The 27,203-nt window shown below is 42.6% G+C and overlaps 2 protein-coding genes across 2 annotated transcripts in view; one reads left to right on the plus strand and one right to left on the minus strand.

Moving 5' to 3' along the window:
• Positions 1 to 23,869, minus strand: part of WHAMM (WASP homolog associated with actin, golgi membranes and microtubules) — a 51,670-nt gene extending 27,801 nt beyond the window's left edge. The window contains exon 1 of the mRNA XM_044980165.1: positions 23,496 to 23,869. Within this exon, the coding sequence (XP_044836100.1) occupies positions 23,496 to 23,831 (336 nt within the window). The 5' untranslated portion in view covers positions 23,832 to 23,869. The remainder of the gene's footprint in view (positions 1 to 23,495) is intronic.
• FSD2 (fibronectin type III and SPRY domain containing 2) lies at positions 3,630 to 26,196 on the plus strand. Its single transcript, XM_044980166.1, has 12 exons — positions 3,630 to 4,406; positions 4,496 to 4,591; positions 5,430 to 5,663; positions 7,541 to 7,563; positions 8,711 to 8,832; positions 11,503 to 11,658; positions 12,476 to 12,610; positions 13,949 to 14,102; positions 14,655 to 14,788; positions 17,158 to 17,290; positions 22,308 to 22,484; positions 25,777 to 26,196. Exons 1-12 carry the CDS (start codon positions 3,630 to 3,632, stop codon positions 26,027 to 26,029), a joined length of 2,394 nt encoding a protein of 797 aa, XP_044836101.1. The 3' UTR covers positions 26,030 to 26,196.
• The last annotated feature ends 1,007 nt before the right edge of the window (positions 26,197 to 27,203 follow it).

Consider the following 27,203-nt stretch of genomic DNA (forward strand, 5'->3'; position numbering starts at 1 on the left):
TTTCTAGGATCTGATCTTGGCTTCCCATTGAAATAAACGGCAGTACTTGTACTGACTGAAGTGGGAGCAGGCCTGTGCCATTTAAACTTTTATAAAGAAGCTAACAGATATTTAAACTTAACTAGGTCAGTGCATGCGTGTGTGTGTGTGTGAGAGAGAGAGAGAGAGAATATATGCTCCCTACATAAGGTATAAGAAATGTTACTTACTCTTGACTCACTACTTTGTAAAACATGTCTAGGTTCACTGACAGACACCGCGGAGACTTTTAATAATATCAGCAGAGTTCTCTATTTTTAAGGGAGCATTGCATAATTGTTTAAAGTACTTCAAGCCTGGGAACCCCACAAAACTTTTGGAGTCATTTTTTCAGTGTATGACATTCTTCCTGGTGACACTTATGTAGTGTGCAGCTGAATGACAGCTGGGACAGATCTATATTTGTCAATCTTGCTCATAGCTGACATGTCATTTGAGAAACGGTCTAGAATTACTTTAATACATCTTCCAGCTCCAGTCACAGGAAGCTGGCAGGGAATTACCTTCATGTGAATAAATTTTTGCTAGGAAAAATAGCTGTGAAGTTTGGTTCATCTCGGTTATAAGAAGAATGTATGGATTCTTAAGATAAGAAGGCAAGTGTTTAGGTAGTAATAGTTCATCTTTTCTTATGTGTTTTGTATTGTTGAACCTCCAGGACTTTAAACATACTGCATTGTAATTGTATCTATGTTTGTAAATTGAGCAAACCACATAATCCAGAAAGTTTTTTGGCAGGAGAGTTCCAGACACTTTTAATTATACTGGTTTGAATGTATGTAATTGAATTACAACATTCTAGGCAAAATACTTGATAGTTCAGTTTTGGCTTTAGTAGCAGATAATTTATAGTAAAACGGAATGTTTGGTTGTTAAATTATGAAAAATCTTTGCAGGAGTTAGACTTTTTTTCAATATATTTCAAGACTATTGTTAATATGGCATGACACCCAAGATATAAATGTGATTTATTTTATTGCCTGTGTCATATATAATATGGTCTGTCTTTTATTCATATTTTTAGGTACAGTAAAATGTGTTAAGTCTAAGTTCAACTTTCATATCTTCAATTACTGTGTTTGTATATAAAAGCAGAAGTTAGACTGTGTTCTCAGTACCAACGTAACTCTGGAGAATGGAATCTTTTCCACAAAAATTCTCACCAGTTCACCTCTAAAGTGGTAGTAATATTTGACGTCTATTAAGCCAAGATCCCCGTGAACTAATCATATTGCTGGAAATTGGCTGTTATTCCATGATACATGTTTTAAAAGGAAAAATTTAATCTCTCACAAAAGTACAGAAAAAAAGTCTTAATAAAACATTGTTAGCCAATTAACTGCCAGGAAATCAATAAAATAACAGAAAAAAATTTGAAGGGATAGGAGCTAATGGAAACTGTAAGAGCTTTAAATGGCAATTTGGAAACCTCCCAAAGGTTACAGCTTCTAAAATGGCTTCAATAAGCTTGATGATGACTGACAGTTTTGATTCTTTCTGTGAGAGGAAGAAACTCACATTGTCATTTTAGAAGCCTTAAAATGCCCAATTGAGGTGTGATTAGATGTAACTGTGATATATGTTCATTAACATGCAATGGAAATGGTTGAACTAACTCCTGAAGTATTTCTATGAACTCTTTCACCATAGCAATAAACTGCTGGAAACAAAAACAAATGTATTTATGCTCTCCATGGCCATGATCTTATTAGTGCTGATGAGCTGCATGGCGGTAGAGTGAATTTTCAAACCTGACAGAGCACACCAAATGTTCTCTGAATATTGACATAAATTCTTATTATGATCTCAATTCCAGGCTTGCTAGAAGACCGGGGGTGGGAACTGTTCAATAAAAGATGAGAGGACTTTGGCAAAACACAATAGGAGTGTGTGAGGTGGAGTGCATTACTTCAGTAAAACAGGATGCTTTATGCCATGATGAACGACATGTAAATTCCACCTTCAGTAATTGGTTGTCTCCATGCCTCTGTATGTCTATAGATACAGAAATAGTTACATACATATGAAGGAATCTATACATATGTATTTAGAAAATTATACTTAAATTACATGCAATTCTCCCAACCCCTCAAAAAAACTCCTATGTTAAAAGAACATTTATGAAGGTTGCAAAGTCAAGCACTCAGAAGTCATCCTCTGGGTGGACCAGCACTAGAGGTGGGTGAGACACTCTTTGCCCATTTTCTCCAAACACAACTCCCTTCTACTCAGTCTCCTTCAGTAGTCCCAGGCCTGTCTTTCCTCTACCTAGACAGTTCCACTCCACAGGCTTCTCATCCCAGTTCTCCCCTCCTGGTTCTTCACACAATCCGTCTCTCTTCACCACCCTGGCCTCCAGTCGTCCCACCACCTGCTCACATTCTTTATCTGCACTGGCTCCCAGTTCCAAGGTCGATCCCCAGGCTCCTTGTCCAATTTCAGTGTGTAACCTCCAGCTCTTTGGCCCAGTCTCTTTGCCCAGCCAGGCCCAGTTTTCCCATTGCACTTTGACTCCTTAGTAGGCCTGTCTTTTCTTCCCCTTCAGTTCTTGCCCCTTGCCCCACAGATTCTCAGTCTCAGTCTTCTTGCCTAGCTAGTCCCAGTCTCCTCAGGCACCTCATCTGAACTCAGTTTCCCCCTCCCACTCCCAACTACTGGCTCGTAGTCCCCCCGTGGCTTCCCTCCATGGCTCCCAGTCCAGTCTCCTTGCCCAGCCAATCCCAGTCTCTTTGTACAAATCTACTCCTTCCTTCATCCTCTTTTGTCCTCTCTGCATTTGATTCAGGCAGTTTTCTCCGGTGGGCTGCCTGGGCCCAGCACGGGGTCACCGAGAGCAAGGAGAGACAGGCTCCCTCCCTGCGCTCAGTTCAGGGGCATAGAGCTGGCATGCTTCACAGCAGCCCACAGCTTCAATTGCAGGGAAATTTCTCTCAGCCCCAGGCTGGAGCATGCCCAGTGCAGATGGGCATTTAGTTGTTAAATTCTCAGAAGTCTACTGAGCATGTGTTGCAGTTCTCTGCTTGCTACCTTGGTTCATTAGCACTAACTGTAGAGTTACACTTTTCGCTCGGGAGGTCCCCCAGTTTAGTCCCTGGTATTGGCCCCACCTGGCAACTGACACTTTACCATTATCCAATATAATAACAGAAAGATGTGACAAAACTGCTTTTTAAGATGTTTGTATTGTGTCACTCCTGCATGTCACCTTGACTAGGCTGTTCTTCCCCCTGTTCTGGTGGAAACTCTGGTTTCCACTAGCCACTTCTGCAGAACATCAATCTCCGTTTTATCTTTCTGTCCCCATGCACACAAGAGGCCTTAGGTGTGTTTTGGGTGAGCCATGGCAGATCCATTGACAAAAGTAGAGCCCTGTTGGGAAATCCATCTACTAACTCTGGTATTTTCCAGGCACGGCCTAGGTCCAGATCAACGGCAGTCCTAAACACAACCTCTTCTGTCTGTGCATTTTAAAGCAAACACACGACTAATTCTTTTCTTTTTATCCTGAAGGACTAAAACACATTTCATTTGGTCATCTGGAAGGCCTTATTGGGGATACAGTACTGCTGGCATTCAGCCCTGCCACTGCAATGGAGAATGAATTTGTTTTCAGTAGTGATACAGCAGCTTTAGATCCAGCCACTGATCCATCAGCATCCACGATGTTTCCAGAATCTAATGAAAATGAGCCTGAAGGCTTAACTTTTTATCACATGGATCTTTATGAATCAAAGGGAAGATTAGAAATCTTTCCTGAAGAGCCAGCTGGAAGAGGAGATGGGGCTCTAGGCGAAACCAGTGAAGTGTCAACAGGGCCAGGGGAAGATTTTCGCAGTTCTGACCGAAGTGCATATGACTTGGAAAAGGAAGTTGATGAACTAACAAAACTATATGGACTTGATGAGGATAAAGAAATAGATCAGGAGCTTCTTGGTGGGAATATAGCTACAGCTGGGATTTTAGCGAGCAAAGAGACACCAGCTCTCAAGGAAGATGTAGCAGCAGGATCATATGGCTCCATATATAATGCACCAAAGAGCAGTTCACCAGTAAACAGCTCTCAGCATAAAGAACACATGGAAAGCACAGAGGAACAGGAATTTCCTGGCAAGGATTCTCAAGATGAATCTCAACACCTACACAATGCGAAAGCATATGATGAGTTGCATAATCATGCAAGTTCCAAAGAAGAGCTTAGGAGTGATGACAGGCAAGATGAGCAGAGTATTCAACCAAACAGTGAAGAGGAAGCTGCTGATATTTATTGTGCTACTTGCAAGATTCCAATTAGAGCCTTTGACAAATTGTTTGGCGATCATAAGGAGCATGAGGTGACCCAGCTTTCCAATGCAGTGGAAAGTGCAAAGGTAAGAATAATCCACGTGGTCTCTTCCATTATTCTGCATATCTGTTAAATAGTGGTCAAGCCTATTAATAATGATGCTCTGTTTGGTAGGAGGAGATTCAGAAAAACATGTGTAAATTAGAAGAACAGGTTACTGAAATGGAAAACTTTGCCAGTCACTTGGAGGAAATTTTCATTACTGTAGAGGTAAGCAATTTGCTCGTTGATTAACTCCGCAATGTGGGACCAGCTGAGTACACAGCTGCTTTGACAAGACTGCAGTGTTCACTTTTATACAGGATGAGTAATTACAGCAATAGCGGCCATGGTTACCGTGCACAAAATGTAACATGATACCATGCACTGCAGTATATCAAGGACTAGATTCAATCTTAGCTTATTCCAGATCATCCCAGGGTGCCTGGCCCCGATAGTGGAAAATCTGAGTGGAAGGAGGTTGCAGTAGCACAAGGTAGTGGACAGTGGCTACAGCCAGGCCATGCTGCCTGAACAGTAAAAAGCTGCTGGCCAGGAAGCCCAGATTTGCACTTAAATCTTCCCTCCCACTGGACCCCCACTTCAGGAGCGTGAGGATATAAGCATTAGCTGCTCAGCTCCCCTAGAGTGAATGCATGAATCCCCAGTGGGGTGCTATGGTTACCCCCACTGCAAATATATAGGTGGAAATACCTACTTATTGTAACTGGAATGTGCACCTATTCGTGTTTCTAGTTTTTAGTTTAGAGGCTGGTTTTATTCCTCACACTATTGTTTTTATTACACCTTGCTATGTTTGTATTATATCTGGCATGAATGTCTAGCATCCCCAGTGCCTTTGTGGGGGGGTGAGGGAGCTTAATAAATGGTTATAAAATATGGTCATTATTTATAATCTAATGATAATATTACAGAGTCTAGTAACTATTTATATGTAACAAGATTGTCTTCGTTGTAACAATCACTTTGGTTTGATATTAGTAAGATTTTCCTTCTTACTGACCTCAGTGGGCTTTGATGAATAAAATAAAACCCAAATGCCTTCCAGGAAAATTTTGGGCGCCAAGAGCAGAACTTCGAGATGCATTACAATGAAGTGATGCAAACCCTAACTCAGAGATATGAAGAAAAGGTAGAAGGCCTTGGGGAAGAGAAGAAACAGAAGCTAGAAGCCTTGTATGGGCAACTGGTCAGTTGTGGAGAAAATCTTGACACCTGTAAGGAGCTGATGGAAACAATTCAAGAGCTGTGCAAGGACAAGGAGAAAGCTGATTTTATAAAGGTAAAGTAATTAAACTGGCAAGACCCCTTAAACATGGTCTATTTCCTCACAATTCTGCCCAGTCAAGAGTAGAAAGATCCAGCATTAAGATCATGAGTGATGGACTTTCCATAGAACATTCAAAGCTGGTCATGCACTCTACCTGCTAGGTTTATGATGATATCAGTGCTCCAGGTGCTTTGCACATGGTATTAACTCAGTCATAAGAAGTTCAACATTACTAACATTCATCAGCAGAGGTTTGTCATTGGTAAACTCAATGATTCATGAGTGCCATTCTGACTTGGAGAAAATACTGTTTGTTCTCCAGGTCTAACCATGTAAGAAACATTTGAAGTGCTTAGCAGTGTTCATTGCTGCATACAGTCTTAAATTTCTAGCTCTAGTTTGGGCTCGCAGAAGCAGATTAATGCATCGGTAGGATGTTGTTTCCCATCACTTTGTTTTGCTCGTTTTGCCAGGAAGTTCAAATATGCAGTTAAATAGGAGGCCCCAACTGCACACACGAGGGACTCCTGCAAAATGATTAATGAAACCTGCCATTGAAGCAACTTAGAGAAATATTTTTCTTTGACAGGTGCCCCTCCTCTGGGAAAATAACAGGAATTTTCAAAGTTGATGAGTGATCATTCTAACGTGAACTGTCCCATGATTGGTGTGTGTGGGTTGTGGGGGAAGGACTGGGGAGCAATTCTGTAGCACAGCAGCAGCAACTTCAGAACTGGACATTGCAAAACATAACATAACACCATATATCACTTGAAGTCTAACCTAGAATATCAGGGTTGGAAGGGACCTCAGGAGGTCATCTAGTCCAACTCCCTGCTTAAAGGGGGACCAATCCCCAACTAAATCCCCAAATCCTGCCCTCAAGCATTGAGCTCACAACCCTGGGTTTTGCAGGCTAATGCTCAAACCACGGAGCTATCCTACCCCACCTCATGGATCTTTTCTATTTTGATCATTTTGATTTGGCCTATTGAGGTGCTTTTCATGCTCTGACATTCCCCTTTTCTGCTGCCTCATTGGGAATAGCCCAAAGCAGTTTTGCATTAGCCCATGTAGCCATTTTTTCAATCTCTTCTGAGGTCAGAATGCTCCCCTCATGTAGCACGGAGGGGAGGAAATAGATGTTGATCACAAGCTCATGCAGCCAACAGGTTCAGGCATGCTGCTCAGATTGAGATGGAGCAGCACATGCTGTGACCTGGACTCTCCATGGGCTGCATCTCTATATTATAGATGAGAATGGCCACAGCCTGCCTCCCTGAATTCAAATCAGAGTGGCCCTCAGACTCCTGAAAAATCACGAGCCTGCCCTAAGTTAGGCAAAATTTGGGCAGCTTTGTCTTATATTAATGGGTGGTGCTCAGTCTCCATCAAATAAGTGTCCATCACAGGGAGTGGGGGGCATTGTAATTTCTACGGGAAAAGGAGACAGATCATTCAACAAACGTATCTTCCCTTCATATCTGCAAAGAACATCCAGATCTCTCCACAGATTGTCCTTTCACCTCAGAGATGCTGCTTGTTCCTGCTAGAGCCAACCTGTGGGCATGATAGCAAGTCTTTGCACTCTTGATTTAGTAGAAGCTAGGTGTGGGGACAGAGGTTGCTTGGTGATGATTTACATCCCATGCAATCCTATTGCAAATTAGCTCAGGATCTGGTCAGCTGAAAATAAGAGTAAGCCTGAGCTTCGTTCTTGGTATCAGAAGTGTTATGAGAAAACAAGCTCTTTAGCGCTACATGGCAGCATTTAGAACAAAATCAGTCAGACAAAGCTGGTCTTGTATAGTCTGCTTTTGGGTTAATAAGCTAAATTGCTCCTGTGTACGTGGAAGACTTTCTATCTTTTTCTCTCTCTCTTTTTATAGGCTGCAGTACCCGTGGTGGACAGGTAATATCAACAGTATTTTGTTTTGCTTTTCACTCCTTCTCATCCAAAATAATCTTCTGAAAAACGCTAACGTTGGGCATCTCAAGTATTTACTGATTTTGTGACAACGTTCTATCTTTGATGGGGTGCTCCGAATGTTACTGAAGCTAGGAATTAGAGCTCTGCGAGTCTTTCATCATTCTAGTTTAAACTGCTGCTGGAAAAGTCTCCAAAACAAGTTTAACAGCTTGAAACTGATTCTGAACTAATTGAATAAAGCACATATATAAGACAGAGCATAACTAAATCAGTGTCACTTTGCTTTAGTGATAGAAAACTGATTGCAGTGACTGAAAAATAGGATTGCTCAAGTCTTAAAGAAATGCTCTGGATACAAAATCTGCCTAAACTGGGCTCTCTAAATACACAGATTAGTAACAAGCTTATTTATACATTAATAAGGAGGTTTAGTAAATGCAGCCAGGGGGTGCTCAAAACTGATAACATGAAATATAGTAATGGTCAGGAAAGAGCCCTGGGATATGCCAAATCAATTGCAAAATGTATGTTTTTATTCACTTCAGTCCATCATAAAAACAAGTAGAAGAAAAAAGTGTCGGCTTTGTCTTTTTAACAACCGTATAGCACCTAGTCCACTGAGGCCCTGACCTGGTTACTGTAATATGAATAATAAACAAGAATGCAGTTTTTGGAGGCAACAGCTTGCTTCCTTCAAAATTAGAGATTTAGGGGAAAATGTTCTCAGTCACCTGCTTAATGGGACCACCCTATCTAGCATGCCAGCCAAACCAGTGCAAGACCAAGAGTGACAAGGGGATGGATTGTAAGAACTAGCAGCAGACTTTCGCCCAATTTGGATATAACAAAATGTGAGCACTAATCTTATGCAGGTCTGAGAATACATTTCTGAATACATGATGTGAGCAAGTGACAAATGGAAGCCAAGGTACGTCTTGTGCAACCATCTAGACATTGTTTAAGAAAGGACTTTGCTCTCTTTTTAGTGTATCAGATAAGGCAGCTTCTTTATTGAATGGTAAAATAAAGAGCGCTCTCTTCTTATTAACACTGATGTTGTAGCCTGAAGGATCTCTCAGAGAGGATGGTACTATCATCTTATAGCAATTAGGCTCTTTTACACTTACAGGCTGGGAGAATTTTTAAAAAAAGATATGGATTTAGCGCTTTCAACACTGCCAGACTTTGAAGACAGAGTCATAGATTTCTCTGATGTTCAACAACTAATGGATTCCATTAATACCATCGCAGGTACTCATTCTATTTGATCCTTATTTCAATCCTATTTAAAACTCATTATCAAGGTTATGTTGAATGGAAGCCTATTATTTAATCCTGGGGGAATTCTGCATCACTGTGCATGCATAGAATTCATGGCCCCCGCAGATTTCTTTGCTTACCCACAGAAAAATGACTTCTGATGGGGAAGCAAAGGGAAACCACAAGAGCAGTCATGTGCCTATTCCCTGGCAGTGCAGACAGGTTGGTTTGGGCACCCAGAGCAGCCAGTAGATACATAAATCACCACCTGGGTGCAGGGGGTAGGGCTGGGTAGTCATGTGTGTGTGTGAGAGAGAGAGACACTCTGTCCCTCTTGCTTGCTGTTGCAGCATGCTCAGTGTGGAGGGGCAGGGCTTTGGGGTGTTTCTGAAGAGGTAGGCATGGGGCAGACGCTGTTCCCTCAGGCAGAGGAGAATGTAGTAGCCTGCCTGCATAGTGAATTTTTCCCATTGTTCCCCAGGAGTATAAAACAGGTGTAAAAATTTCAAGGCTCCTTTACATTGTCAGAGTGGTGTAAAGGAGCTTTATTGTAAAGGACAGTATGGCCTTATGCTGCTTTAGTGATCAGAACAGGTCTAAATTTTTGGACTGAAAAAAATTCCTATCAAAACGTGCTCCATGAACTGTTTTCTACTGACCTTTTCGGAGATGGTCAGTAGCCAATATAAATTGTGAGTTTGAGTCTCCAGCCCTTATTTGCTCTTCAGTTGCCTATGATGTAACATTGAGCAGATGGCTGCATATATTTGTTGACTAATAATTAGAAGAAAAGGGTCAATACTAGCTACATTAATATTAGATGGGGGGGGGTTGTGATTTCCTCCAATGCGCCCCACTCCCATTCTCTATCCATTGTATTGTAGTCTAAATAAATTACCAAAATAATTGAAACTAGCTGGATTATATTGCATTATTTTGACAAAAATATGCAGAATTTTGCAAATTTTAAAATATTGTGCACAGAATTTTTAATTTTTTGGTGCAGAATTCCTCCAGGAATAATTATTTCTTTTAAAGGGTACTTGCAAGGACAAAAAGTTAGCTTGTGTGCTTATATATTTTGTTTGTTTGTATATTTATGATGGATAAAAGACGCGTGGAAGTTATTGTCATAGATTTTTTTTTCCTGCTTGTTTTTTAACCTTAGAATTATCAACACTGTCAAGTATGGTCTTCCCTAGTTTTGCTGGGTGACTTTATTGGAAGACTCAGAGAAGTGGGTTCAGAGTTTTCTCAGCTTTTCCTTGAAGTAGCAGTGGTGCTGACTTTGTAACAAACTTGTCTACCCTTCCAGCAAATTGTACTAAATGGAGATTAATAAAAAACAAAAACAAAAGTTTAAAGCAGTTTGAACCACTTCTCTCAATTAATCAGATTTCAGTTGCTTGCTCTCCTGATGTTACCCTGTAGTTCTCCAGTCATCCCTGGAGTCCACAAAGGAAAACAGGGTACATAAGGTTTGACTTTCTAATTATTAAAAAAAAATCCCCATTGAAAATAAGATCTTTCAGGCCTTCTTTATGTATCATAAAGAGTCAGAAAAGGCATGGCACTTTTTTTTTCTTTTTGCTGGTCACCTTTAAATGTTGTATTGAAATGTTTGTCATGTAAGCTGTTTGCCCTTGAGCATTATGCAAGTCAAGTATTTAACATGTTCGCTCACGTTTGTGCATTCAACATTACCTCCAGAGGCTCCTAAATACTGGAACTAAAAGCTTTATCTGTTGGTAGTATAGTGTTTAGATGTTCCTTGTAATTATTAGCACTGGGAGCACTGGCTGTTGGGAGTCTGAAAGGACAGGAAACAGGAAGGAGAAGGGAGGAATTGAGGAGGCAGAGTGAGAGTTACAGAAGGTGCAGCAGCAGCTTGGTAAAGAGGTTTCCACTTTAAAAATAAAGTCCTGTTGAAGTTTGTTTGTACCTTGCCTGGTTGATAGAACAGGTAGGCAATAGTGCAGATCACTGTAGACTTCTCTGCTGCAGCATCCTTCATCCTGTTAGCTCTGCATCCTGTGTGGTATGAGACAGCTTCCAGTTTTCCCTCCCTTTTTCACAAAGAGTAAAATTAACTTATATGCACAGGGCCTGCAGCTCTCAGGACAACCAAGTTTAGGGAGCTGCTGTAGGCTGAGGTTTATGTTTTTGTTGATTTAAAGCAAATCCCCAGAAGTGGGTGAGTTTGGACCAAACACTAAGAGGCCTGGTTCTCATTCCCACTAGTTTTACACACTGACTTTAATGGTGTTACTCATGATGCACACCAATGTTCGTGAGGGTAGAATCAGGCCCAGTGTGTGTAGACTCTAATCAGAGTCAGGGCTCTGTGCTAACATGGGGCTGGTCTATGCTGTGCAGCAATGTGTAGAGTGTGTGTGCGTGTGTGTGTGTGTAAATAGAGCACGCTAAGTGTTGCACTCTAACAGCTCCGGGTAGACCCTGCTGATGTGCTCTGAAAGGTTCCCACATTAGTATCGTACTGTTTGCAATAGGACTATGTCAATGCACACTAGGTACCTTTTTGGTTTTTCTCTGATAGTAACATACCATGCTTCCACTGAGGGAAAGTACCCTCATGCCATTTAATGTTCCTCTCCATCACTGACATGTGTTCATAAACTGAAATATCTGTCTTCATTTCAGCTCCTTCTGCTCCAGTGATAAATCCCCAAGCTCCCAACTCAGCGACTGGCACCTCTGTGAGAGTATGCTGGGGCCTATTCTCAGATGACACTGTCGAATTCTACCAGCTATATTATAAACAAGTCAGTGATGACACACCTAGTGAGGAGCAGGCTGGTAAGAAGGGACACATGTAGGCTCCAGTTCAGAAAGCGACTGGCTTCTGAAACCATCTTCAACAGCAGTCTCAAAAAGGGTTTCAGTGAATACAGTGGTACCTGCTGCTGCTAGTGCTCCGGGGATGGGTAGCTGATCTAACCTGAGGTATTTTAGAGCACAGCTCACCAGATTATCTACGTGGCAACTTAAAAACCCACAATCATTTTGCAGTTTAGCTCAATGCCAAAAATAGGCTGCAACTCTCCCCTCCTGCCCAGCCACCCCAGTTACAAAATTGCTTTAGCTAATCCTGTTTGTAAGACCGCTTGTTGAAAACAGTTCCAGAGCACAGTCAATTTTCCAGCATAGATGGAGGCCTGAGACAGGGCTGTCTAGAAAGGAATGGGCTGTTTAGAAAGGAAAGCCAAACCCATGTAAACTTTACAAGATCCAAATAATGAAAACAACATTCTTTGAATGGCCTCTGCACATTTCCGCTGTTGGGATAAATTGACAGTGCTTGGGAATGTGCACAGTCCATCCTGAAGAAACTCCACTGACAGGTGAGTAACCATCATTTATTTTTGTTTAGTTTGGGTAGTATTAATACTACAGAAGATGATGCTTTTATGTACCCATATAGATGGATGAAGGCACCAGCAACTGTGCCATGACTGAGTTAGCAATGTGATCTCAGAGCTAGTCAAACGGACAAGACCGAAGAATGGTGTGACACACAGCTCAGAGGCACAATAAAAAGCAATGTTTTCATGGGTCAGAAGGATGAATGTCTGTGTAAAGGAACTGCATGAATACCTGGTGTTTTTCATTTCAGAGCTCATGCTAAAAGTGAAAGAAGCCTACTGCACAGTAACTAAACTGGTGCCAAATACACAATATGAATTTTGGGTCAGTGCTTTAAACACCGCCGGCGTCAGCCCAGTGAGTGAAAGAGCAGTTTATGTGACAGGTAAATGTACTTAATGACTATAATATGAGTAAGTGACTTTAGTATTGAAGTTAATGATAACTCTCTGGATTTTATAATAATACTTTATTCAAAGTGATTCTGCTGGCTTGGTGCTTTTAGTGCTGTGTAACTCCATTGGATTCAGTGGCGTTACTCCTGATTTATACTAGACTAATAAAGAATGGGCATTCAAGGACACAAAACAAGGTATTGGCTAAGCTAGAAATGGAACCCAGCTCTGCTGGTTCCTATATCTGAGCAATGGACAATGCTACTCTCTCTTCACGGTTTGTAAAGTTTTTGCTATTTTGTCTACCCGGCCGCACTTTGTAATTGCAGGGCAGTAAAGTAGATTTTGATTCGTGATTAGACAGAGCCACAAAGTTCAGATCCAGATCATTCAGGAGTGCTCAGGTTTAATTTTAACTTTTTTTAAAAAGCAAACGTGAGTGCAAGGAGCACTTTTGAATAGGCAGTGCTGTCAGACTAGAGGCAATTTAAGTAGAGTCTATGGAATGCCTCATAAAATCTGAAATGCATCAGAATCAAGCGCACAGTCAACTTGTGGAACTCCTTACCTGAGGAGGTTGTGAAGGCTAGGACTATAACAATGTTTAAAAGGGAACTGGATAAATTCATGGTGGCTAAGTCCATAAATGGCTATTAGCCAGGATGGGTAAAGAATGGTGTCCCTAGCCTCTGTTCGTCAGAGGGTGGAGATGGATGGCAGGAGAGAGATCACTTGATCATTGCCTGTTAGGTTCACTCCCTCTGGGGCACCTGGCATTGGCCACTGTCAGTAGACAGATACTGGGCTAGATGGACCTTTGGTCTGACCCGGTACGGCCTTTCTTATGTTCTTAGTCCCTGGTTTGCTGTTCTCTTTCCTAACACATTGGCATCTAGTTCCCCAAGAGCAATTTAGAGTGAGAAGTCCTCTCCCGGGATTTCTCTTAGGGCCTTAGGATAGCTGGCTGATGCTCTATTGTTTTAAATTAATAATCCATGCAGTGAAGATAAAGGACAATGGCAAGGATAAACCCACATGAAAAAGAACAGGAGTGCTGGACCAGCAAGGATTCGCATTTCGTTCTGATCAATTTGTTTTGTGGTTGCTATCGTAACTTTAACAGGTCAAAGAACGCTTCTGACTAGCACTGGCATTTATCTACCCAAGAGTTTTCTGTACATTGGGGAGGTCATGAATGATTTTAACATTTAATATCAAATATCAATTCTGTGGAAATTAAACAACAACCCAGGAATGTTATTTACAAAGCATGTTTATAGATAATCCCATAACAAAATGGCTTAGAATCTATTTTATCTACATTTTAGCTCCTTCACCGCCTATCATTAAAAGAAAAGAGAGCCGAAGCTGTGAAAATGCAGCACTGGTGTGCTGGGAATCTGGAAACATGAATCCTGTTGACTCCTACACGGTTGAATTGTCCAAACTAACAAATGGAGAGAATGGAGATATCATTACAGAGTGAGTCAGTCATCTATCACGCAGTTTGGGGATATGAAACAATCCTGTCATATGACATGCAGTATATTTCAAAGCACTTTTAGGTTAAAAAGATGAGACAATATACCCTGAAATATACGAGTGGATGATGCACAGCACAAGCATTGGAGAATCATGAGCGTGTTCCCTGTTTCCTGACTGGATAAGTTCCACTCCTATTAGTATTTTGGTGTGAACACATACAGAAAACAGACTTAAAATTTGCTTTCCATATAAGAGAGGAGTCACTTTCTGTGACGTTAGTAAACTTGATTGCACAAATGTTTATGCAAAGTGAATTTATAAGGAATTAGAATGTGGGTGAAGTGCAGTAACTTTAAAATCTGAATAAACAGGCATTTCCCCCTCCTATATTCACTCTGGTGGCAGCTAAGCTGGAAAGAGTAAAATACTGTAAATGGTTCTAGGTTTAAAGAGAAGCTAATCATTTAATTGTGTTGTTTGGAAAATAGCTTCAAAAGAATTTACCTTTATTCTGCATCTTTTAATTTTCCATTTATTTATTTTCTACAGATCTATTGTTGGAATTCCTAATTGTGAAGCTCTAATTCAACTGGAGCCAGGACAAAGTTATATTATCTCTGTAAGAGCAGTAAACATGGGTGGCCCAAGCGAGATAAGTGAACCTGTCTCTATCCACACCACAGGTGCTGTGATAAATCTCTAATCAACTTTAAAAGCCTGATCCAAAGCCCACTGAAATCAATGGAAAGATTGCCACTGATTTCAACAGGCTATGGATCAGGCTCTAAATCTCTTGCATCTAGTCACACTTCTGGTATTTCTTGTGAACTGAATTTCTTGTAATAGTAAATATCTCATTTTAACTCTACATTTCAAAATGATATTTGTGGATTATATTTGTTGCTTAAAAATTACTGATGTTTCAAAATGCTACTGAAAGACTAAATCAACCCAGTGACCGTGGGTATTTGCCATGAACCTACACCATGTCAAATGTTGACATGCAGACAAACCAGGAGGGCTAGTTGGTAATTTTTCTTCACTCCTAGAATTACTGCCTCATAAAGATGGCGCTTCTGGGAATTATGGAAGAATCAATCAATCAGCACTTTTCATAATAGTTACGCAAATCCCTCCTGCACAGAATTTCTATTGTTGGCCATGAGGATGATTATGTGGTCTGGTTCCCTTTACTCTATAATTGTAATCATGTTATTATCAAGTGTGTGACATTTCAACCTGCATAAATCAATCTAGGTATTTGAAATTACGAACAGCCACTTGATGTCTGTTGGCCCTGCATGTGTTTGCTTTCAGTAACACATGCCAATAATTGCCATGCTGTTGTTTGTATTGTATTTGCATTGAAGTAACTGCATTTTGATTATGCTGATTTCCCGTGGGATTAGTGCCAAGAGATTTACCTTCACAAAGTCTACATTATGCAAACTCCTGATATTACTGGAAACGGGAAACACAAAACTGGGATGCAAGCAATGTCATCAGCAGTGAAAATGGATGCCCTGGGTTATCATCAAAAAGTGCTTTTGCTGGGGATGAAACACCCACTTTCATTATTACCCCTGCAGCACATGTTGCTCTTCTCCAGCATGCCCTGGACACAAAGCATCCCTGCTGCACCAGTGCCAGGATTGGGGGCTGTCTCATGGAAGACAGGGACAAAGGTTGTTTTACGCTACTCATGCGCTTCCCCTTTGCTGGGTTGGCCAAAAGCTGCTTTGGCCCCCGGTCAAGTTAGAGCAGCCTGAGGACTGCTCTAACTTACATCCAGTTGCCTATAAACTGTGTCCAGGAATTAAAGATTAATCTTTAATTAAAGATTATGTCATGTGATAAAACCTCCAGGAAAATATCCAACCAAAATTGGCAACCCTACTATAAACTCTAGGTGCCATGGTGCCAGTTAGGAATAACTGAAGCTCAGCAGCCTTCACCATCCCTCCATACTCCCTAAAATATCCTGGCATATCCCTTGCCCTGAGTGTTCCTGTAGCCAGCTAAGCCTTCTCCACAATTGCCAGTGAACCTCTCCCCTCTAGATAGGAGGAGTTCCCTGGGAAGCACCTACCATTGCTTGATAGTCATTTCACACAGTGGAACCAATGTACAGTAGCTGCACTGCAAAAATGAACTGGGCCCCACGTTTCTCTCTTTCTCTGCCGGTTATAACAGCATTAACATAAATACAAAAAAGCAGCCTTTTGCTTCTGCTGGATGGGCAGCTTTGGTTTTGCTCATTTTTGTTGGTGTGTCAGTGGCAGTGACCCAGCAGGTCTTACCTGCTACCTAGCGTAAGAGTCTAGTGCAAAAAGTTCTTGACCCTACGGTGACTTCCTGAGCCCTGCTTTGGCCTCTTTGTGCTGTCTGGGGATTTCCCCAGCAGGAGATTCTCCTTGCATAGGGGAATCCCTAGGTGGTGCAGTGCACCATCTAGCTCCACATTCCAAGGAATAAGACAGCAAGTGCATTGTGCTCTGGTGATCCCCTGCTGGCACGCTGACCCGTGGGGGCCACGCTCAGTCAGGACTAGTTTGGAGCAATCCTACACTAGGGGCCGAAAAGACCCCTGGATTGGGGAGCTGCAAATGGCTTCATTGCAGCTTCTGCAACCAGTACTTACAGGCAGCAGTTGAGGATGGAGGCCATAGTGGATAATTCAAACCCCTTTCCCAAGTCATTATTTTTTTAAAATACCTTTTGGATTATGATAGAGATGAGCCAAAACTGGAACGTCAAAACCCACCCCATAATATTTCTGAGAGGGTGTAACATCTTAATACTTGGTTCTCAACCCAACTCTTGGCTTTTGGTCCTAGGCCAGATGAGGCCTGTTTTCTGTATCAGGGTGACTTTTGGCCCGTAATGGAGGAAACTCACAAGATCAGCCTCTGACCCATTTCCAGTTCCCTAATTAACCCTAATCTGGATCCAGCCACTGCTCTCCAGCCCAGTGTTAGTTTATGTATACATTACTTAATGCAATTTTGAGGTGCTGAGACAAATAAATTACAACCATTCTGCTCTCTTGTAGGCACTTACTTTTATCTTAATGAGGACACTGCCCATCCTTTGCTGTCTGTTCTAGAAGATGGATTAACAATTGCTTGCAGTGAAATAGAAAACCTAGAATGTGATTTGTCCTTCCGTGATAACGGTTTTACAAGGTACACATAGGAATTTAGCACTCACAGCAGATGTACTTTTTTCATAGCTGGTTTTTTGTTTACGTGCAATAATTTTAAATTCTCTTCAAAGGGCTTACTGACTTGATATCCCTCTTTATGTTCAATCTAGGCAGAGATTAACTTCTACCATGCCAAATGAAAGCCTCAGGGCAGCATATTGGTCTTTTAGCGCTGTGTTTATAATGTACAGCATTTTTCAAAAGTGCCAATAGATGCCTTCATTTTTGGGTTCCAAACGCAAGGCACCTTAGAGGGGCCAGATTTTTCAGTGCTGAGCACCTGCTCTTTGAAAATCAGGTCCTTTATGGCATTTCAAATTGTGCCACCAAAATCACTAGTCACTTTGGAATGTGGTAGGCCATTATACTGATGTGATTCACACCATGAGCTTGATAAGAGCCAGCAGTGGATGAAACTTATCACACAACTTTTTTTCAAGCATAAAATGCAGATTCAGCAACACTGAAGCATTTAGTAAATTAATGTGGATTACACAGAATTGTCATAGTAAATACAAATAAAAATCAAACCATTTAGTTTAGATATTTTCACAACAAAACACTGATTTTTTTTCCAGTTAGAAACAACTTTGAGTTTCAAAATCTCCTTTAGTTGTATTTAAAAAATCAATAACAGTTACAAAGGGTCAAAATTTTAAAAAATCTTTCTGATTTTGTCAAAATAAAATATTTTGTTCGACCCGAAAGGCAATTTCGTCTGATTTTTCGATTTGCTGAAAATTTCAAAAAATTTCATTATTGATTCAATTTATGTTGGCATAACTTATGTCACTCAGGGGTGTGAATAAACCACCCCCATGATGACATAAGCGCTTGTGTGCACAGTGCTAAGTCGGCAGGAGAATGCTCTCCCGTCAACATACAGCATCTTCACCACATGTGCTGCAGCTGCATTGGTACAGCTCTGTTTGTCAGAGGGTGGAGATGGATGGAAGGAGAGAGATCACTTATGTGTAGACATGCCCTCAATCTCAGCGCAAAGGTGATTGTTTGAAACTCCCTTCAGTGTTAGCGCTCCTGCATGCCCAGAATAGGGGCGATAGGTAGTGTAAAGAGCCACCTTTGCCTCTACACCATGCATAGGCTGAGCATAGCTTGGGAACTGAGACTCTGACCCTCAGACATTCGCAAAAAGCCCTCATTTTTGACTTAGTCCCTTTTCAGCGCAGAACTCCTTTAAACGGCTTCCAGGCTCTGTCGCTTTGTAAAACTACCCCAGCCATTCAGAGGGACATTTTTATTGAACTTCATATTTTTTGGCTTGCTGCTCATTTTGTAGCATCATTAGAAGTTCCTCTGTGATTGCTTCAGCTTGTGTTATATAAATTATATCGTCCTTCTCATTGCATGACACTTGCGCACATAGACTGATCTCTTGCCTTTGAAACTCATTTCCCTTTTAATTCTGCACAGAGCTCAAAGCCCAAAGATGAATGTCACAAAAACCGCTCAAAACCATACGCTCTTAATCCGGCAGCAGTGGGATTTGAAAATTAGCATAATTACTAGATTTTTTTTTAATATAGTGATCCAACATTTGCACACTTCATAGGCTTCAAGAGGTAGTGGGAGTTCCTTCCCTCCCTCTCCTATTACTAAACGCTGCCAAAGTTGCCATGGCAATGCCGCCTCACACATAATGGAACACAGGGATGTGTCTATGAGTTCTTATTCTTGCTATTCATGGATGGTGATATTTGGGGCTGTTTTTATCTGTTGCTATTGAAAGGAAAACACCTAACCTGCTTCTTACCAACAATTAACCATGGCTAAAATTTTCAAAAATGCCCAATTGACATAGGAGCCTAAATCCCGTTTTCAACAGTGACTTAGGTACTAAGGCCCAGATCCTCACAGGTATTCAGATGCATAAGGGCCAGATTTTTAAAGGTATTAAGATGTCTAAAGATGCAGAGAGGCCCCTAGTAGAATTTTCAAAAGCACGTAGGTGTCTAACTCTCACTGATTTCAACACCTTTAGGTGCCTAAACATTTTAAAATCTGGCCCTTAGGAACCTAAGATTAATTGAACATTGGTGCAATTTAGTAGCCTAAGGGTCAGATTTACAAAGGTATTTAGGCAACTACAGATGAAGATAGGTGCCCAGCAGGACTGACAAATGTGCTTAAGCAGGTTAGAAATTTTCAATAGGAGTTAGGTGCCTGTCTCCCTTTGTTTCAGTTGAGTTGCCCACCTAAATCCATTTGAAGATCTGGGCCTAGGTCACTTCTGAAAATGGGATTCAGGCTCCAACTGTTACCCATTTGCTTAAACTGAAGCAAAAATAACTATTTTTATTAACAATTCTGAAGTGAGTTTTAAAAACTGGAATCTAGCTGCATTCATTTAAATTACACTAGTCTCAGCATTTCAACATGGCCCAACCAGGAGTCTGGAGTGCTAGGCCAAATCTGAAGGATGTGTCACTGGCCACTCTCAGAGGCAGGATATTAGACTATATGGACCACTGGTCTGGCCCAGTATGGGAATTCCCATGTGCCTTGCCCTGTGCCTATGTGAGGGCCCCCACATCCTAGCACCGTTCTTCCATGTGCAGAACAGTAGTTAGCCCAGAGGATTTGAACCTCAGTGTTTTGATTTTGAGCCAAAAATTAGGCCTTTTTATAGTTAAAAGAACCAACCCACCATTGCTCAGGTGAAGCATGCATTTGCTACAGCCATACACAGTCCATTTCCAGGCACTGCCAGGTAAATATCACAGAAGCAGTATGGATACTGCATTAGTACTGGAGGTGGAGAAAGCATAAAACTTAGAACTTTTATGGAAAACATCAGGCCTTTTTGCCAATAGATGAGTGTGTGACTAGATGGCACAATGGTAAAAGAACCAGGAACTAGACGATTCTCTCCATTAAAGTCCATCCGATGATTCTGAATGGGAGTTCAGACATCATCCTAGGGGCTCTTTTATGATGCACATAAATCGCTGGTGCTGGCACACTAATAATTCGGAACTCCGAGACTGAATTTTTGAAATTGCTGTGAACTCTCTGAACCCTCTATTATGCCAGGATACTGAAAACGGTTCCTGTGCCAAAATCACTAGTGCTACAAGGAAATTCTGCAGCAAACTTTTTTCTGAAAGGTTATGTAATCTGAAACCAAATGACGCATTTCCTAACCCTCTAAATCAGAGACGGGCTTGCCATGCTGGCTTCTCCATCTGAATTACTATGGCAATCCTTTGTTCCCAGAGGCTTGCACATCTGTTTTGGCATGTCCTCCCCTTCTTCTCCCCTCCCCACCCCCCAAACTCATACAAAATGCAGGAGCAAGAATTCTTCTCTGAAGTCAAATTTCAAGTGTCTTTCTCTGGTCTTGAGACATTTACTTGGGCTTCTAATGAACTACAGAATTGCTTTAAGTGGTTGCTGCTTAGGTGCTGCATGGCCTAGGAATCGTCTCTTGCTGCTTATGCCGCTCTTCATGCATTAAGCTCCCAGCATGCCGGGATTTTAATCATACCTAGAGGCAGTTGAGTTCTGTACTTTTGCCAGCTAAGTCCTTTGCCTTTGTAATTTACTTCCATAAAATAAAAACCGAGCCTGTAAATCTGCAATTAAAACTTATTTGTGTGATTTATCACCAGCTCTGCTCTGTGACATTGACATGAAGGGGGCCACAGCATTGATCTTTCCAGAGGAAGACTGAATACAGCTGGCTAGCCCTTTAGGACTCACTGCCCTTGATTAAGTGTAGTTGAGAAGTTTAAGTAACATACAAATTGCTAAAGGCACTAAACAAATGAATTCAGCCTCTGTCTAAAGGCCCCATGAGCCAATGAGATATAAAGACAAGTTTGAGAGGGAACAAATTCAGAAGCAGTTTTGACACCCATCCTGCTCTGCATACAAATACGGGGTTAGAGTCTGCCACTCTGACTCACACTGAGTCTTATCCTATTCAGTAAGTAGCCCCATTACTTCTAACACTTTGGGATGCGTGTGTGTGTGTGGGTGAATTGGAAGGTAACAGTAAAGCCCTGGCTGCATGGGAGAAACACACATTTATAGCTAAGGGTTAGCTTGGCCATGTCCCCTTTTCCCTGCTACACTGACAGCAAGGAGCATATTGGAAGGGTCCCAATCTTGCTTCCAGACCACAAGTGGATCATGACTGCTCTGGGCCAGTTAAGCAGATGTAGGACTCGATTCTGCTGGCAGCGTGGCACAAGGTGGCTGTGCCATACCAGAGGATTAGACCCTGGGTTTCTGTGGATTTTACCTTTACTACAATAACCAGCCTGTGGAATTTTTAGCTAAAAAACACCCTGATGGAACTGTGGCTCTTATAAAGCCTGATCCTGCACCACTGCAGTCAATAGGACTTTTGCTATTGACGTCAATGAATACAAGATCAAGACCCCACTAAAGCACATTTGTTTGGCTCTATGCTGCTTGCTGTATGTGCTGCTGGAAATGAAAATGCACAGTGAACAGAAACTGAAGCTTATTGCTAAAACAGTCTCTCACACAAGCCTGATTTATCTAGCCTTTTAGCTATGGTATGTTAAACCCCATCATGTTCATTATGGTATAACAACGGTGTGTACAACCTGTATCTTGGGACTCCGTTTCTAGCAAATTACTATTTGGCCTACAACCAAAAAATATATGGTGCCATTCTCTCTCTTCCTGTAAGATCTCAGCACACACTTTTATTGTATGCTACAAAATGCATAGACATACATCTAATGACTTTTTAAAGGTTTAACAGGATGAGTAAATACTTCCTTTGTATTCGCTGGGCCAGAGCCTCAGCCGGTGTAAACTGGAACAGTTCCACTGACTTCAGGAGAGCTGTGTCAGTTTATGCTCGCTGAGGAGCTAACCCACTTTGTTGACAAGTCAGCTGGATCCACTTTTATTGGTAAATATTTAATGTTTGTGCAGAAGATTTAAGCATGTTAAATGGTATGCATCTAAAATCACATGCTCTGATTTTCCTTCCCCAGATGTATTGCTATCCTGGGAAGCATGATACCATTCCAAGGGAAACATTACTGGGAGGTGGAAGTTGATGAAAATATGGAATACAGGGTCGGCGTGGCTTTTGAAAATACTCACAGACACGGGTACCTGGGTGCAAACAGCTCATCCTGGTGCATGAGGCATATTGTCACACCAGCAAGGTAAACACTCTAGGCTGCATCACTCCAGATCCTTCAGGAGCCACAGCAAAGAGAGCTGTATGTGGCATCCAGCAATGGGCAGATTACAAAAAGCCTAAGCCCAGCCATTGAACAGTGTGGTTGTGAACGTCCATCTTTGGCTCTGTGAACTGGTAATGGAAAGATATATTGGAAACATTATACAAAGGTCTTTTAAGCTGCTTAATGGTTCTAGTCAGCAGCAGCCACCTCTCCATGAAGTGGGCCATCCCACATTTAAATCCAAACAAAACCAGCGTTGTAAAAGTTAGTCTCAGACCCCCTTTTAGGTCATTCAAACCCCCAACTGGAAACAGCCCAGGTAATGGATCCATTTAGACTGTAAATGATGCAGGTATTGGCTAAACCCAGAAGTACATAATTTATTTGGTTCCTTTCCCCCTGCCGAGACACTTAATGGCGATAACTAGATGCAAAGCGTCTTTCTTGCTCCTCAGCTAAGCCTGCAGGTCAGGACACAGAGAGAAAACTGAGTGCTCCTGAGCACAAGGGCCATTGCCAGGGTAGCACTTCCAGGGGTATAACATGGCCCCAAGGAGGCTGTCACAGCTGTAGTCTAGTGCCTCCTTTGGGCCACTCACCAAACTGCTATAAGTGGATCCAGCCGCTGGCTCCCCATGTATGGGAGTCTCAGCAGAGCCCAGGCACTGTCCGTTTCTTGAGGTCCCTAGGCATGCTCCCAGGGTGGAGATCCTCTATCTAGCACATCCTCATGAGAGTTGCAGCCATGGGATCCACCCCCGACACCTCCTCACCCCACAGAGTAAACACGCAGTCTCCCAGAATCCACCCAACCGTGTGAGCTTTTCTGGTTTACCTCTTCAAGGTGGCACACGATAGGCATAGCATATAATATACAGACTCTTTGCACAGGAATCTACAGCATTTTTGCTCCTTAATAGCATGAGAAACGGGCAGATCTATACAAAAATAATAAACCTTACACACATTTCCCTGCCTCATTTTACTCACCGGTCCAGAGCATTCTTTGGGTTGGTGCCATCCAAGGTCCTTCTGTTGCAGTTCATGGCTTGGGCTCCGAAACATGGAGCATTCTGCCCCCAGCTTGCCTATTCTGACCAGCCACGTTCCCCTCTTCTGCCCGAAACTTCCTGTGTGCGCCTCTCTGAGTCTTCTCCCTGCAAGTCCTTTTATCATCTCCTTCTTTGTGACCTCTCTCTCTCTTTGTCGTGCTTGGAGAATTTCCACTCTCTCCACTCCCCCCCTCCCTTCAGACAAGAGGATGAAGCATCTTCTGCCAGCTCCAGGCAACCTCCTTAGCAAATCCACTGCCCCAAGTTGCTTCATCCTGACTGGATGGTAGCTGGGTTCTAATGACCCACCATTAGGGTCTGGTGGACATGTGATGCAAAGTGATGGATACACAGCAACAGAGGGGCATTCATGATATAGCAGTTTTCACAGTAACTACTTTGCCATAGCAACCAGAATTCATAAGTCATAAACAGGGTCCATAAATCATTCCCAAGACCCCTGCTTCCCTATGAGCACCCAGGGGCAGGTGGGAGATGCAGCACACACTGCACTGGTTTGCAGCGAGCATTAAGAGCACTCCCTGAGGCATTCCCCCTGTGTGCCTCACCCAGGGCACCACCACTGAGGCAGTCCCCACGCTCACCACCATTCAGTGGATCAAGAGCTCGATTTGGACCCCGACTAGGTAACCGCCCTGTTAATATCTGAGCTCGCCTCTCACACAGAAAGGGCTGCTGCTCACTCCCAGGCCAGACCTACCCAACTTATTACCTCTTCTGCCCCTGCAAGAAGGCTAGTTTGATTTCCCTGCTAAATGTGGCTAAGACGTGCAGTTAGTGACTCTGGGGGAATCTCATGAATAAGGACTTTAGGGGGAAAGATAAACTGACATGGGCAAGGCTCTTTCTGAGTCACTTCCAGGCCCTTCTTCTGGGAACACTTAGGGAAAGCAGGCTGCCTTCGAGAACGGGCTAGGAGGAGCGGGTGGTGAGGGAAGAAGCTGTCCCTTGTGAAATGCCAGATCACTTCACTGCTGCTACTGAAAAATGGTTCCCATTTTCACTCCAAAGTGCTCCCACAGGAACAAAGGCTGCGTGTTCTCAATCTCGACACTGTTAAAAGGCCTGTGTTTCTGGTTGCAGCGCTCTGGTATGCGAGTGTCTGAGCAACTGTTAAAGGAAGTCTCCTTTATTTGAATGTGACTTAATGGAGGAGAAAAGGTCTGACTCCATTACAAACACCTGACTCAGCAAGCCCTGAAATCAGAACGCTGTTTGCTTGTGACGCTTAGCTGTATCTCAGGAGTCATGACTAAAGAGCTCATCATCTAGTAAATGAATATGCATAGCTAGAACCCAGTGGGTTTTCTCAGCAGCACCATTCTTGTTGAATTAGGAGTTCTTTTGAGACAAGTAGCCAGAGATGCAATTTAGAAAATATAGCTTTACAACCGGAGCTAGTTACTTTGGATGCCATCAACCCCTCCACTAAATTAGACAATCTTTGCTCAATGGGCTAAATTCCTCCATCTGCTAACAGGAGCAAGCAGTGTCAGTACCCCCAAAGGAGCAGGGAAGATGGTTCAGCAGCATCTACGTCCCCTGGAGCACTTTCCACAGGACTTGGGCTCAAGGGATAATAGGGCTGGATCTAGAGGGGGTGGAGTAGCACAACAGTTGTTCTTTAGACCATGCTCCTTGCCAGAGCCTGCAGCTATCCAACTGCAGATCTGAGCCGGGGATAAAGCAGCTCTAAGCAAGATTAACTTCCAGTGGATTCTGCTGTGCAGCTGGAAGGGGAGGTGGCTGGTACAGCATAACTCCTATATGATGGGGGTGGCTTCTGAAGATGTACAGATGCCTATTGCACCTTAGGTCACCCGCTCATTTGAGGCCAAACCCCTGCACATTTAGCAGGGATGGGGAAAAACATTGGCGGTCAAAGCCCCCTACCTTGATTTTTCCCAGATGGGGAGAATCTGGGCCTGTGTAAAGATTGTAAGACTGAAGCTGACAACTATATATGTCTGCAGTTTTAAAGAGACTGTTCATGCTGTGGGTGGGGTGAGAGAGTCTGTACATTGTGGGTGGAGCAGGGCAGTACATACACGGTATGCAAGGAGGGACGGTCCATACATTGTGGGGCAGGGCAGAATGGGATGGTGTTGCGGGGCTGTACATACACTGTGGGAAGCAGCTTCCCTCTACAAGCAGCAGGGGGCAGACAATTGTTCATTTCTTCCTATTTTAATTTGCAGGCACAAATATGAATTTTTGCACAGTGGGACAACGCCAGACATTAGGATTACAATTCCCCCCAAGAGGATTGGCATCCTGCTGGACTACGACAACTGGAAACTGTCTTTTTTTAATCTGGATATTGCACAGCACCTTTATACATTCAACAGTCACTTCCAGCACTATGTGCACCCCTGTTTTGCTTTAGAAAAGCCTGGGGTCCTAAGGATACGTAATGGCATTGCGATGCCCACATCTATTACTCTTTTATGATCTATGGCTTGAGTGGCAGCTGCTGAGCATGGCACATCTGTGTAACAAAATTGACAAAAGCCCTATACCACAATCACTTTCTCCCTTTTAAGTACACACTGTTTATGCTTCAGCCAATAGTTAAAGGCCCAGTACTGCATGCAGAACTCCAGTGGAAGGCACCATCAGCTGAAGGCTTGCAGGATCAAGCCCGCAGACTGCTATATCTGTCCTGTGTCATTCAGAGGCTTCATAAGCTCAGAAAGTTTCTCACCTTGCTGGAGGTGGACAGGCTCATGCTAGCACACTAAAAAAAGCAGCGTGGACACTGTGGCTTGGGCTGGAGCTCATGCTCTCAGGTAGAGGTTGCAGGAATATTTCTAGCTGAGCTGGGAGCTCACTCCTACCTGCAGTGTAGACATTTCACAAGTTTATAAGGGTATGTTCACAGAAAGAGAGGAAATAGCTCCAGGGATTGACATCCTGGGAAAGGAAAGTCTCTTCCTTTTAGGGCACTGGTTTGAATCTAGCCCAAGCTAACAGTGACAAGCAGTTTGATCAATGGGAAATTAGTCAGGAGGGTCAGCCCTGTTCTTAGTGGAGAGGAATTCAGATCACAAGAGTCATCACACTTAGCTCCATTGTCAGCAATCTCCAGAGAGGGCCAGGTCCAAACAGGTATGGAGATTTACCTTCCTTGTCCTTTCCAGAGGTGATCGCATCAGCTGAGGTTTGACACAGAGGGGACATTTGAGTTGGGAGGTGAGATTCCCTACCCAGGCTTCAGAGTAGCAGCCGTGTTAGTCTGTATCAGCAAAAAGAACAGGAGTACTTGTGGCACCTTAGAGACTAACACATTTATTTGAGCATAAACTTTCCTGGGCTACAGCCCACTTCATCGGAGGCATAGAATGGAACATATAATAAGGAGATACACACACACACCATGAAAAGGTAGGAGTTGCCCTACCAACTCTAAGAGGCTAATTAAGATGAGCAATTATCAGTAGGAGAAAAAAAAACTTGTAGTGATGACAAGAAGGTGTGAGGATACTTAACATGGGGAAATAGATTCGATGTGTGTAATGGCTCAGCCATTCCCAGTCTCTATTCAAGCCTAAAATGATGGTATCTAGTTTGCATATTAATTCAAGTTCAGCAGTTTCTCCTTGGAGTCTGTTTTTGAGGCTTTTCT

This window comes from Mauremys mutica, chromosome 11 (genome assembly GCF_020497125.1).
Source record: "Mauremys mutica isolate MM-2020 ecotype Southern chromosome 11, ASM2049712v1, whole genome shotgun sequence".
Lineage (NCBI taxonomy): Eukaryota > Metazoa > Chordata > Testudines > Geoemydidae > Mauremys > Mauremys mutica.